This window comes from Pteropus medius, unplaced genomic scaffold, assembly GCF_902729225.1.
Source record: "Pteropus medius unplaced genomic scaffold, Ma_sr-lr_union100, whole genome shotgun sequence".
Lineage (NCBI taxonomy): Eukaryota > Metazoa > Chordata > Mammalia > Chiroptera > Pteropodidae > Pteropus > Pteropus medius.
In genome coordinates this window covers 15,507,780-15,521,893 of record NW_024342473.1, presented here as the reverse complement: position 1 = coordinate 15,521,893, position 14,114 = coordinate 15,507,780, and the positions used below count along the sequence as shown (strand labels likewise).

The 14,114-nt window shown below is 32.2% G+C and overlaps 1 protein-coding gene across 1 annotated transcript in view; it reads right to left on the bottom strand.

Annotated features, from left to right (window-relative positions):
- The window catches only part of VPS13C (vacuolar protein sorting 13 homolog C), a 154,500-nt gene that overhangs the window by 41,469 nt on the left and 98,917 nt on the right, over nucleotides 1-14,114 (bottom strand). The window contains exons 51-61 of the mRNA XM_039864990.1: nucleotides 12,923-13,015; nucleotides 10,349-10,714; nucleotides 9,883-9,969; nucleotides 8,375-8,530; nucleotides 7,943-8,207; nucleotides 7,141-7,301; nucleotides 6,109-6,230; nucleotides 5,310-5,604; nucleotides 3,417-3,806; nucleotides 1,765-1,869; nucleotides 848-1,012 (exon numbers count right to left, since the gene is read on the bottom strand). Of these exons, the coding sequence (XP_039720924.1) occupies nucleotides 848-1,012; nucleotides 1,765-1,869; nucleotides 3,417-3,806; nucleotides 5,310-5,604; nucleotides 6,109-6,230; nucleotides 7,141-7,301; nucleotides 7,943-8,207; nucleotides 8,375-8,530; nucleotides 9,883-9,969; nucleotides 10,349-10,714; nucleotides 12,923-13,015 (2,205 nt within the window). The remainder of the gene's footprint in view (nucleotides 1-847; nucleotides 1,013-1,764; nucleotides 1,870-3,416; nucleotides 3,807-5,309; nucleotides 5,605-6,108; nucleotides 6,231-7,140; nucleotides 7,302-7,942; nucleotides 8,208-8,374; nucleotides 8,531-9,882; nucleotides 9,970-10,348; nucleotides 10,715-12,922; nucleotides 13,016-14,114) is intronic.

Here is a 14,114-nt window from a genome sequence, read left to right as displayed (position 1 = left end):
TGGAGAGCCCATGTCTCTTAAAACTCTAACTTTGTTTCTATTATAATTGCAATCCTTCCTCTTAAGCTTTTTGCTAAATGTGTTAAAAAATAATTTTAGAATCTTTTTTGAGATGTCTAGAAGAATAGTTCTTTCTTTAAGGTCAGTTGGTTTGGTTGAAAACTCAGGCAAATTCAAGCATTAATGCTTGTCTTTACACCTTTTCTCTCAACTCTTTCCCTCATTCTCTTCACCTCCTCAAATCTTACTGAGCCTGTAAAGATTAGTTCAAATCCCACTTCTTCTATGGAACTCTCCCCTCTGATCTAGTGACCACAATGATCTCAACTTCTAACTTTACTAACCTTAGAAAAGTGTGGGATTCAATTTACTTCTCTGTAAAGTGAGAGGGCTGAATCTTAGGTAATTTTCAAGGAGACATCCAGCTCATCTCTTCAGAAATTCTACGATCATCTATAACTTAGCATATACTATCTTCTCCATGTGTTAATTTATGAATCTTAAGCCCTCCAACAAGATTATAAACTTCTTAAATACAAAGACTTTATCTTGACTACTGAGACAACACACAGCACATTACTGTATGTACTCTTCATAGCACATATCCACATTCTACACATATAGGAAGAATGAGGGAATTAGAGTTAACCATCGAGATCGGGCTAGGGAAAAATATCAACAATTTTCTTCTTTAACATATGCTTACAGTATGAAAAATATCTTTTGAAGTTGGCTGTCATATTTTAACATACAAGTATAGTGGCAAAGTGAGTATGAAGTATAAACAATTCTTACTTATATGTCTATATTTATTTTAGGAGCCAGTTGTAGTAAAGGAAAATTTTACCTCTGAAGAAGCAATATAGTTCCACTTATTCGTTGGCATTGAGCCATCAGATGCAATTTCACCAACTTCTAGTTCTAAAGACGACTTGTTTGCAATGGTACAGAAGGGAGTCAGAGTAACTATTCGTGTAAGATTAAAACTGCTCATTTTGATGCTAACACCAACCTGTGGAAAGGAAATAAACAAGCCTATCAGTTACCAGTATTTTATACAGTTCTTTAAAACATGCACACACACATACACACACATGCACATACATATACACATACATCATTCACACAGAGACTTCTTAAAATATTTTAAAGTAAGACTTCTTAAGTAAATACTATCAGCCATATTCTACTAATGATTGTCTTCTCACTAAGAAAAAAAATCTTGGTTTCTTAGTTTGGGTCCATCAGAAATCAATTCAAGAAACATCAATTGGTAATTTAACTAATGATAACATGTAATAACAGATTTCATTTATTTGTATTCTTTACTTTTTAACATACCAAAATACAAGTTGTTTTGTAATTAGTGTAGAGGCTCAGGTTTTGCTGCTTCATTATCCCTACTGTTAACAAGATAAAAATGTCTAAGTGATACTAAAACAGGTCAATTGGCATCAGATTGTTCAAATTTTCCGTCAAATTTAAAATTTAAGAAATGTTTGGCAGGAGTTGGTATGGAATGAGGATTCTAGTATATTCTAAATATTTTACTCAGTTGCTTACTTGGATCGATTCAACTCTCTGTATTAAACTGTGACAAATTCTGGTTTTGCTTTGATACTAGAAGCCATAGAGAAATTTGTAGAGATAATAGTCATTCACATAACACTTTGAATTCAAATTTCTGCATTCCTTAATCCAGCTGGTTTACTGAAAAAAAAAAAATGAATAAAGCCAAAGGTAAATAAGCAAGCAGAATCTTACCAGGTATTCCATATTGTTGGCAGGACACTTCACACACCCATAACTTCCTACTGTGTCCAATGAGAAACTACTGGACCAGGCACTAGTTGAAATTTTTAATTGTACCTACACCAAAGAACACATACCATTACATAAGAAACAAAAAACTTTATTACTTTCATTTGATAGAAAGTTGCTAGACCACTAGAAATTTATTTAGCATTGTGGGACACAGAAAAAACAATCAAGCCATATTGCAAACGGGTAACAGAATCACAGAAACTCTAGGAGCCAATACCATACACTGTTCTCACCTTCTCATTCACCCATGCAAAGAGTATAGTGAATTTAAAGATTTATACCAATGAGACCTTCTGATGTTTTAAAAAGAATTATAATGTAAATGCTCCCGTGTCAGACTTATGATATAGAGCTAATCTAAGAAATAAAGTTTTAGCACACAGAGAACTTATGCCTTTAACATTATTCAGCAAATGCTAAATGAAAGGCATTGTGATCAGCAGAATGGAAAACAACAGAACACAGTTCATGTCTTCAATGAGCTTCCAACTAAACAGAGAAACAGGAAATACATACTATGGATTATGATACAAGATTCAATGTGATAAGACCCATATAAAAGGTACCAAATGCTGACAAGGTAAGAAGGTAAAAAAGTTTACTTCTGGCTATGGAATTTAAAGTTTAAGCTCTATCCGCCCAACTAGATTATAAAAAAACCTGAGGACAACCAGATGTCAGACGCATAAGCAGGTAATTACAATAACATATATGAATATTAACCAACACTCTAAGACAGTGGTTCTCAATGTGTGGTTCCTGGACCAGCACCATCAACATCACCTGGGAATCTATTATAAATGAAATTATCAGACCCTACTGTACCCAGTACACAGACCTACTAAATCAAACTATGGAGGCATGACCCAGTAATCTGTTTTAAAAGCCTTCTAGGTGATTCTAATGCACACTGAAATTTGAGAACTACTGTTCTAAGAAAAAATGGATGGGATATCTAGCCCCATGTTAGATGGTTAGAAAATCCTTCACACATGTCGGACTTGAGCAGAATGCAAAGGATGAAGAGCAGATAACCAGAAAAGATAAGGCAGATAGAGAAAGCATAGGAGAAGCAGCATTCTAAGCAGAGGGTGCATATACAAAAGTCTAGAGGTAAGCACTTGGAAAGTGTGTGGTAAACAATACCAACATGTGAGTCTGAAAAGGAAAAAAGGGACCAGAGACTAAAGGACTAGGTTTAGGCATTAGGTTTCTCTCTGAAAGTCCTGACCTAGTGCTTCATACATAGAAGGGCTCAGTTAATATACACCAAATTCAAATGTTCTCTCTTTTGAAATGCTATTTCATCACTGGCAAACTACATAAAATCAAGCTTTCTACCTGATACTACTTCAAGAAAAAAAGTAATTCTAGGGCACTAGAGGAAAGGGTAACTAATTCAGCCTTGGGAAATTGTTGTTAGTTCCTAATATCCCACTTGATTATGTATTCCTTAAAAGTCTCCATGAACCTAATTCATATCAATGGCACTTAGCAAATAGGTAAGCATGGTTCTAGGGAAGGCTAATAACTCCTCAGTTTCCAAATTGGGAATTTATCTATTTTAACTTGTTATAGCAACAAAAACATACCTTATTTTTACTAAAAATGTTCTTCTTCTTGAAAGAGAATAAGATAATATCCCTAAAATCAGCCGGATGTTTCACATGAATATCTTCTGAACGATACTGGAGAACCCGAGAAGTCTTGTTGATTAGCCAATAGGGGCTAAAGAGAGATAGCACCATCCGACTGCCAATTCGTCTAATGTGTATTGACAAGTCAACTGTCATCACTTCTGCTGACTCAGAAGAAAAACACACAAGAAAGAATTCGGGAAGTGTATCACATATACGGAAATGTCCTCTCCAGTTTTTGCCCTGATATTTCACCAGAACTAATTCCATTATTTCTCCACTGATTCTCGAATGCAGAACATCAGCAGCACTGCCTTCTGCTAGCTCGTGAGTTTCTGCCGTTCCCTAAAAACAAACAAAAACTAAATATGCTTCATGATTTAATAAAAACCTTTGCAATAGCAACATCGTATTTTATACAAATGTTAAATAACCTACCAGATTCAGATTAACTGAAAAGTCTTCAATACAGTACCATATTTATATATTACGAATGTCCAATAATCACTAAGGACTAAAAAGAAAACATTACATCATAGCCAAAGGCAGAAATTGTCTTTCAGCCATTTGTAGGGTAAAGGCCATAAGTTTTGAGAAAAGTCAGATCTATACCCAGAATCAAAAGCCATACTTAGGAACCCTACTGTTGTCCATTAAAAGCTATGCCATTAAATGAACCATTTAGTTCCCTGGGCTCTAGCTTCATCTTCTATTCATATACTATGTCGAAGGTTCCCATACACACAGACTAAGGAAAGTGGTATCAAAATCTATTTTGACAAACTAAGTAAGATATGATTATTTTCTAAATAAATAATAACATAATAAATTAGGCTTTCTTACTAAATGTTTCTCTTGTATTTTATACAATTTTATTCATTTAATGAATTTTGGACTCTAAAATGTCAGGTTTGGCTCACTGTCAGATAAAGAAAAGAAATAATTTAGGTTCCAAACACTTTCAAGACTTTTGTATTTTAAAACATGTGACACATAGAAATTTAAAAATATTTATCATGCTTCATTGCTCTAAAATGTTCTCTATTATTTCTTAAGAGGGACAGTAATTATTATTTTTAAGTTCAACAGAAACTTGGAACAAATAATCATAATACTAACTTTAAAATAAACTTTAGAATAAATTAAGATGAAATATTTTCTCACTGGCTTTTTTATGACCTTTAGCTAATGGAATTTTACCTAACTATAGTCAATAGTATATAATAACTATGTATGGTGTCAGATAGGTACTAGACTTATTCGAATGATCACTCCTTAAATTATACAAATGTCTAATCACTATGCTGTACACCTAAATTAATATAATATTGTATGTCAATTGTAATTTAAAAATAAGTAAATTATAAAAAAATGAAGAGATTATTATGGTTCTTAAATTATAGCAGATGCAGCAGAGTTAGGTGGTAGGGAGCAAGCAGCCAAAGTGACTGTTCAAATTCCAGCTCTACAACTTATTAGCTGTGGGGTTTTGAGCCTGTCAGTTAACCCCTCCCTGACTCAGTTTCCTCATCTGTAAAATGAGTCTAATAATAGTAGTACTAATAATAGTAGTACTATTAGTAGTACTAATAATAGTAGTACTAATAATAGTACCTATTTCAGGAGGTTTTTGTAAGAATTAAATGTATTAATACGTGTACAGCACACACGTATTATGGTAGTATGGTGGCTAATACATAACAGATGCTATACCAGTTTTTGCTGTTGCTAATATTAAAGCATTACAAGTATGCTACATAAACCACTAACCTCAACTAGAAATACCATAAAAAAACTAGAATTCACTCAATGCAATAATAAAAATCAAACAAAATGCAAGAGACATACCTCAAGTAAATATCTGAGGGAATATGGGAGAAGATTCCGCAAGGTGAGGGTAGGATAAAGATGAATAATGTAAGCTGGATCCCAGTCTTCTCCATGTGTATTAATATAGCTTAATTCATCAGGCAGAGCAACTGTATTGACTATGAGAGGTAAAAAGTTGACTTCTACTGATGGACACTGCAGCATGCATCTGACTTCCTTGCTCCTATGGAGTTCTTCCTTCCAGGAAATGTAAGTGGTGGATTCTTTGTACTGATTCTCTAAGATACCAGATGGCTGAATAAACAATTGACATCTACAGAAAAAGAAAACAAGGTGGGGACAAAAGTTTTATTGAGAGCTTAAGAAAAAGAATCTCGTTAAATCTTCTTGATAACTTCACAAGGCAAGTACTATTATCCCTATTTTTACAGATGAGGAAACCAAGGCTGAGAAAGGTTAAAAAACTTGTCAAAAGTCACAATGCTAACAGATAGAGGAACTTTGTGGGGGAAAAAAAAATACTCTGTGAACAACGACAACTTAAAAAAAAGTAATTTCAAATATAATCTAAATAAAACAGATCTAAGAAAATTCTAAAACAGCAAATATACAGCAAGAAATTTTCGTCTGGTAAATTCAATGATAATATAAATATATTTCTCTATAATTATGCACATGCCTTAAAGCTGGCTTTTATAGATCTTTAGATAATAAAAATATGAGGTTATCTTTTCTAGAATATAAATTGCCAATTCACAGAATTAAAAATATATATTATGAACCTTTTAAAGCTTAATATATTCAAGGAAGTATCTACCTATATGAATCTAAAGGAACATGGAACTCCTCTTCAGGTCTTGCTACTCCAATAGGCTCCAGTAGCTTAACATTCTTAACAGATTTATAGATGATGAATGCAATAGAGAAATGGTTTTTAATCTGTTGAACAAAAAGACATACACTATTTGAAAAGATGTAGAAATTCAAAAGAAAAATGTGAGCTGCACACAGTTACTTTTAGATATAGTTTCAAGCCCAATATTGGAAGATATCTTTTATTGGTAATTGAAAATGTTTAGAATATTTAAGAGCTATACATACATGAAAATGTTTAAGTGGCAGTTGAAAATTATTAAGATATTCACATGCTCTATACATTAAATGCTGATGTTTATTGTTACTGTATAATGTTATCTTTCAAATAATACGTATTAACCTTTGAAGATTTCAGCCATATTATTTTCTCCATTACAACTTTTTCTCAATGCACTACATGACTATACAGAAAAAGATAGCAAAGGAAATATGGGGAAAAGCAGTACAATTCTCTTTTCTTTACTACAATGTGATACAGGCTGAAACTAATAGCAAACTGGGAGCTAACAATGGCCAAAATTTGAAATTCTTTCATTTTTATCTGATGTTATAACCAGGAAGAAATTTCTTTTGCTGACCATAAACTGAAACCTGAAAATGAATAAAGCCTTAAAGGTAGAAATAAAATATACAGAATTAGATGTGAAATTATTTTGGGGTAGGGGGAGATCATGCTAATATTCATTCTTTCACACACTTGAAAAGTTCAATCGCAACTGATATACAAAGAGAATGGAATGTTATCCTATTTTGTAACCAAATGATATAATATTGCTCAGTTCTGAGTCTTTAAAGGAATAGACAAAGAGCTTCATTAATTTTAAACCCAGAAGGAAAGAAAAATTGGCTTTAAACTAACAAGATTGTTTTAATCAGACATTTAAAATAAAGAATACTATATTCTTATATTCAGATAAATAATTTAATACTTCTTGATATACTTAAAGGTACACAATTCACTTTAATGTATTACCTGAAGAGGAGAGCGAAGGGTGATTACTTTATTCCCTTCGGTTGCATCAATCTGGACCAAGACTGAGTCAGAATGACTGGCATTGGGATTCCGTACATTATACAATCGCCGACCAGGTCTGGCAACAGGGATTTTTGCAACTTCTGTATATCCATGAGGTACTAATGCAGAGCATAAGTGAGAAGCATCCCAAATGTTAATTTAACTAAATTTCTCTAAGACAGAATGATTGTCAGTGCCTCAAAATAATGACAAGAGTATTCTCCCTCATACTTAAATGATTAAAATGACTATACATTATGCTTGTTTAAGACACAGGAACTAGAAAAGAAAGGAAACTAGTTATTATTATAAATATTCTAGACCCGAAACAATTTCTCTTGGGCTTCTGAATGTATTAAAAAGAACCAACAAAATCCAACTTATTCCTTATCCCCTCAAAAACATAGGAACTATGTTGCCTTTTCTTTGTAATGATGGTAATTACTGTCAATATTTTAGGACATCTGATTATAATTATTTTTATCTTCTCATTGAACTAGCATCCTTTTTGAAGCATACCATACACTGTATTGTTTAAAGACATAAAAATAATGTCATTTTCTAAGGTAATTCTTAAATCAATCAAGTTTATTTTCTCAAGTTTAGAGGAAGAAAACGAGATGAGTTTATCATTTTGAGCCTTCAGAAATGTTGTCTCCCAAAGTATCTGCAGCAAAAATTTTTTTTTCATCTTTTGTCAAAAATAAGTCCACACTAACAGTTCCAAAGATACCCTTAAAATAAAATAAATACAGCATACCAAAAGTCAGAGCGAAGAAGGAGCTTTCTTGACGGTTCAATATAGACAGTTTCCCTTGACAAGAAGGTTCCATACCAGCATATTCCAATTCCAGATTCTGACCAACATCCACATCATAAATATCACCTTTCTCACCGGAGCCCATTAGTCTGAAATTATGATTGGTCTGTACTTTAACAGGAACACCTAGAGCATTTTTTACTGTAAAAGGAGCCTTGTCTTTTAAAGAGTAGTCAAAAGTAGAAGCAGTGCCCTCTGAAAAACCCTGGAAAGGAACACATCACAATAAAATTTTTGCAAAATGCAAATTTAAAAAATTACACTATGACTACACATATCTTAGAAATTAATTTTGATTATAAACAAAAATAATCCATACGTGTTTCAATTTAAAATCTCATTTGAAATATTCTAAGGAAGGATCAAACATACTTTTGCTAAATTGTTGAAAACACTGAGACAACTTTTGGATATTGTTATATTCATTGTATCTGCTGAAGATATATGAACTGCTGTTTGTGGCTCAGGGACAAAAATAAAATCATCTCCTGGCATCAAATTTTTATCCTGGACTGGATTCTTCTTTACCTATGAGGATAAATAACACAACAAATTTTTAAGTTATTACCCAACTAATAAAATTAAAATAGTCTCAATAGTTAAATTCTCCCAAACTGGTCACATTTTACTAAGGCTCCCCAAGTCTCATTTTCAAATATATTCAGTGCTTCACTTTGATTTAACTCAGATCAGCATTCTTTCTTTCACTGTGTAGTCAGTGCACAGAGAAATGTTTATAACTATACCATGAAAGCACTCGAAGCCTGCTACAATATTTGTCTCACGTGCATTTTCCAGAGCAAGCTATTACTCAGTGTCGCCTGACTGACTGGTCATTATGTGTTGATAAGCAATCTATGATGCCCCTGAAATGTAAATTGATCCTTACTGGCATTAATATCTGGAATTCCTTCTACTTTTTACCAGTAACATCTATAAATAATATAAGCTTTCAACCAGCTGTCAGATTCCATCATAGTTTTCTGTTCCAATAGCATTTTTCAAAAGCCCTGTAAAACATTCTTTGTTAGCGAGCTTATGCCAGAGAGAGGTAGGTCAATATATTACTTCACTTTACTGAGAGGAAATTGGGACACAGGCTAAATGAGTTCTCATCTTTAAAATAAGAATCTGTTGAGTCCATTTCAGTGTCTCACACCTCAGTCAGATTGCCTGAGAGAGGTGTGCTGTGATAATTTGTTAAAGGTATATAATTCATGTTCCTTTTAATCTAGAACAATGTACTTCAGTATCTAGGATTCTGACATCTTCTCAAGATGTAACATAAAGAGATGACACAAAAGAATTCATCAACTAGAACAGCAGTTCTAAAATTTTTTGGTCTCTTAATATCACTGAGGATCCCGAAGAGCTTCATTTTATGTAGATTTTATTTATCAATACGTACTCTATTAGAAACTAAAACTTATCGCTTCTTGGCCTCTTGCTTAAGATCAAGTATAGAAATTAAAACTGAGAAAATTTTAAATATTCACTTAAAAATAACAATTACAAGTTAACATACATAATATTTTTAATAAAAAATAACTATTAAAAATATATAGTGAGAACAAGGACATTTACACATCTTTTTAGTGCCTGTCTTAAGAAAAGACAGGTGGATTCTCATTTTGCTTCTGCTTTCATTCTGTTTCAATATCACAAAGTCTCTAGAAAATTCCATCATATGCTCATGAGAGAATGAGAATAACAATTGGTATGTAATGTCTGAGTATCATTATGAAAAGAGTTTGGACCCCATAAACCCCCTAAAAGGGCCTCAAGGATATTAAACAACATCTTGAGAATCACTTCATTAAAAAATAAAAAGCAATGTGCATAGCATCATTCTTCACAAAGATATTTTATGGTTTCCTTACATCAAGCCTTAAATTCCATTGTCTCTTCCCCTCCACTCTCTCAATCAATGGCTCCCAAACAGCATGGATCTCATTGTAATAGTGAACCTGCAAAGGTACAGAATTATCATAAGAGAGTCTTTCAACTTGAACTAAATATTTCCATCATCAGTAGGTAAAAATATTAAGTAATTAATGTTATATGTCATAGCCATTTTAACAACATACCCAAAGACACAAAGAACATAAAGAGGGTGTATTTTCCTTTAGTCTCTTACTTTATTGCCACGAACAAATTATTTAGTAAAAGAATCTTTAAAAAATAATGACCAAATAAATAACACTACACATAAAAAAATTAAATGTTAGAATCTATTCTCATAAATACTTGTTGTGGCCGTGAACAAATAAAAAAGGCTCACATCCTAGTTCTGCGATTGTACTTTTGAATAGTTGATTCTGGAGGTACTAAATGATGTGCTCATACCTCTAGTGTCATGTCAGCAGCTGCAGCCATTAGGGAAGTCCAATTTTTAATATTTCCTGAAAACTTTGACTCAGCCAATAATAAAGGTACAGTCCGATGCCCAAGTCCACATTCTAAGGTAACTTGAATTGACTCTACAACAACAGCACAATTTTCCTCTATCGATGGGTGTTCAATGTCTTTGAAATTTTCTGTTATTTCTGTTGCCACGTCAACACCAAGAAACCAAGAGTTATAATCACTAATAGATTTGACACCCCAAAGATTTTCTATTTCCTTAGAAGTATCTTTGGATTCATCTTCTTTTGTCTTCGGAGACATAGCAGCCATGATTGTCATCACAGTATTAAGAATTATGGGTGAAATCTTTAAAAAAAAAAAAAAAAAAAAAGAAAAAATTTTAGAATTAAGTCTTTCTCAGATGAAAAGAATACATAATACAAAAGTTTTAAAGTACCTAATTAAAAATATTAAATATATTAAATTCACAACTCAGGAAAACAAGAGAGAACACACAAAATTATGTGTCAAATCAACTAACCTCATAATGATGATTTTTGCTCAGGTTAATTTGGAATTAAGTAACTAATGTTCTATGTCAACTGTCAAAACCTGAAGTTACATTGATCAATTCAGAGAATAATGTTATGTGACCAAAAAAATGTAGACATACAATTGAAGTTTTAATTTTTCAAGCAGCTGTATTAACTAAACCACAGTGTGTGATCCTTATCAAGATTTATATACATGGTTTTCATTTGTCTTATTGAAATGGGAAGCCTGAGAATCACTATGGACTCCCTTCCACTTACTCCAAGATTATAAATTCTACCTCCTATTTTTTTTGGATAGTATCTTTGGTCACCTGTTCATTCCTATCTCTGAGCCTTAGTTTTATACTGATGATGTCTTCTATATCCAGTCAGCACCTCTCAGTCTGCCCTCCACATTCCTAGCAGCATGATTTTTCTAAAACCCAAATCTGGGCATGTCATTCCTATACTTAAAATCTTCAACAACCTCCCATAACTTTCAGGATAAAATGAAAACTCCTTTTAGCTTAGGACACAAAGCTCTTTGTGACCTGATGTCTAATCAATTAGCTAGCCAGGATTTCTCAAAGTTTGTGCAATACTAGGTTAAATAAGTGAAGCAGATTTCCCTATTGTTCATTCTCATAACTCTTACTTGTTTAATATGCTAAAGAGATAAGATTATATCACCAAAAGAAGGATCTAGTATGCAAACGTACCTGTCAACTCAATTCTTTTTTCTTTGTCTTATTAATGTCACCTATAGGGCTCTCAATCCTACAACTCCACCACATAATTCCCTTTAGCCACGTGGGCACCCCTCTAAGTCCTTAAAGGATTCTTCACACTTCTGCCTTTATGCATATTGTTGGTTCTCTGTGGATAACCCCTCCACTCCCTCTCCACCTAACCTCCCTCGGATTTTCAAAACTCAGTTCAAGTAGCCCCACTCCAGATGGCTTTCCCTGATGTCCTGGTCTGAGTTAGAGGCCCCTTGCCTGTGCTCCCAACAGCACTTTGTGCATGCCTCTAGCACTGAAAACTAGAGTCACTGGTTTACTTCTTTCTCATACATCACTAAGTTTTTTGAAGGCAGGGACATTTTTCATATATAGTAAGAACTCAAAAAATATTTACTGACTAAATAAATAAACTGATATACAAAGAAATGAAAAGATAATCCCCCCAGCACCTTATCCTAGTGACTTAGACAAAGTGCATGCAAATTCAAGTTTTACTTTTGTTTACTACTTTTAAGTCTTTAAAAAAAAAAAAAGTAAATCTGTTAACAAAATGCAATCTAAATGATTTAGTATTTTAAAATATCAAGAGAAAATTGCATTTTTATTTACATGGTAATTCAAATGATATGAATTTCATCACTATTGGCTATTCACCTATATAATAAAGCTACTATCAGTTGGTATTAGCCATCTCAATTTTGTGTCCTTTGGACAGAGAGAGAAATGAATTTTGGAAATCATTCTCCATCCATTTATAACTGGTCATGAGGTAATAAATAATATGAATGACACTAGAGAAAAGAGATTTTTTCCCAATACTTCAAATGTAAGGGATTAAAGAAAAAGCAAATCCTAATAATTTATTTCTAGCATACATTTACCATTACAAATATTTTATAAACCAAATAAAAGTCACATAATTCTTAAGTTCAGTCAAATTACACATAAAAGTCTAAAAATAACTTACTACAAATAAAATAATAAAAATCTCATTTTTCCATCCTTCCTTCCTCTTCCCACCCCATCTCTGCTCTCCCCCTGAAACCCAATGTCCCCACCACACACACATGAACATAATGGATAAAAATTATCCTGATCATTTGTAGATATTTAAGAGTACTCTTTCAAAGAAAATAAAGCAAATATTTGCATTAAAGAAAAACGTATTTTAATGTCAGAGGTATTTACTGATTACTGAATACATGACCAGCATAATGATCTAGTTATGAGAGACATCAAAAGATATTATTAGAAAAATAAGAATTAATTTTCATCCAAATAATATAATAGGCACTAACCTTAATTATAAATTCTCCAAATACAATATTTATATTCTGTTTTCCTGAATCCCAAGTATGTTTTTCCATAAATAAAGAACAGGGCTGTAAGACCTACAAACAAATAGATGAAATTCTCATTTCCTTTTTAATAGAACCGTTCTATATGTAACACACACAAGAACATGCCTTACTTAATTTGAAATCTTTAACCATAGCCTACTACTAAAAGCAGAAAGGCAAATTAAATTAGCTGAGAATCTCTTATGAGGGCTCTTCTAAAATATGACAAGTCTATGAACATTGTTGAAGGACTTTAAGCAGTTCTGATCAATTGCTTTATGCCAAGTTCTTAATTAATGTCATACATGAGAAGTTTAAAATGTCTCCTTTTGCTAAAATATCTTTTAAATGATGTCCTCTATAAAACATACTTTTAAGATATCTATAAAAATGAGCTAAGTCTTTTCTATTAAGAAAAGACTATGATAAGTCTTACATTTGTAAAGAGTTACATGAGGAAATGAAATTGGTATGTCATTAAAATTTTTATGGCCGCTAAATCACTTGAAAAGAGGTTTGTTAATACCTTAAAAAAAAAAAAAGACTATGATAAGGTAGATAAATGAACAGTTTCCAGATTGCTTAACAACAGGTCCTTATTAGAATAAGTTTCAAATCTTCAAACTCGATTTATTAAAACTATGAAGTCTAAATTCTAACATATTATTAAAGAAAGAAAATAACCTGCATAAACTTTCATTTTAAAAACATTAGGATGAGCTTTTAATGGTGTGATTAATAAAGCTTTGTGACATGTCAAAAGATCATCCTGCTAAAGAACATTTCATGATAAAGTATAGACAAAGTTAAGCGCTGTCATTTCTTTATGCAAGTCACTTTGCTCACAAATATTTTTAGTTTAAAACAACATTGCAAACAAGTCATACAATATAGTGATCTTCTTTAACATAAAATTATCAATTTAACATTAAAAAAATTGTGGTGGTAATTAAATTAGCTAAATAATATTTTTCAGCAATAATGTCAAAATATAATTGAAAATAACTTTTAATACAGCAAAACATAATCTCTTTTGGTCATATGACTCTAATTGAATTTTTTTGTTACAAGCTTCAAGATTTTAATATTCATTCACTGGATATATCTTGATGAACAAAAGAAAATGATGAAAAGGAATGCTGATTTATAT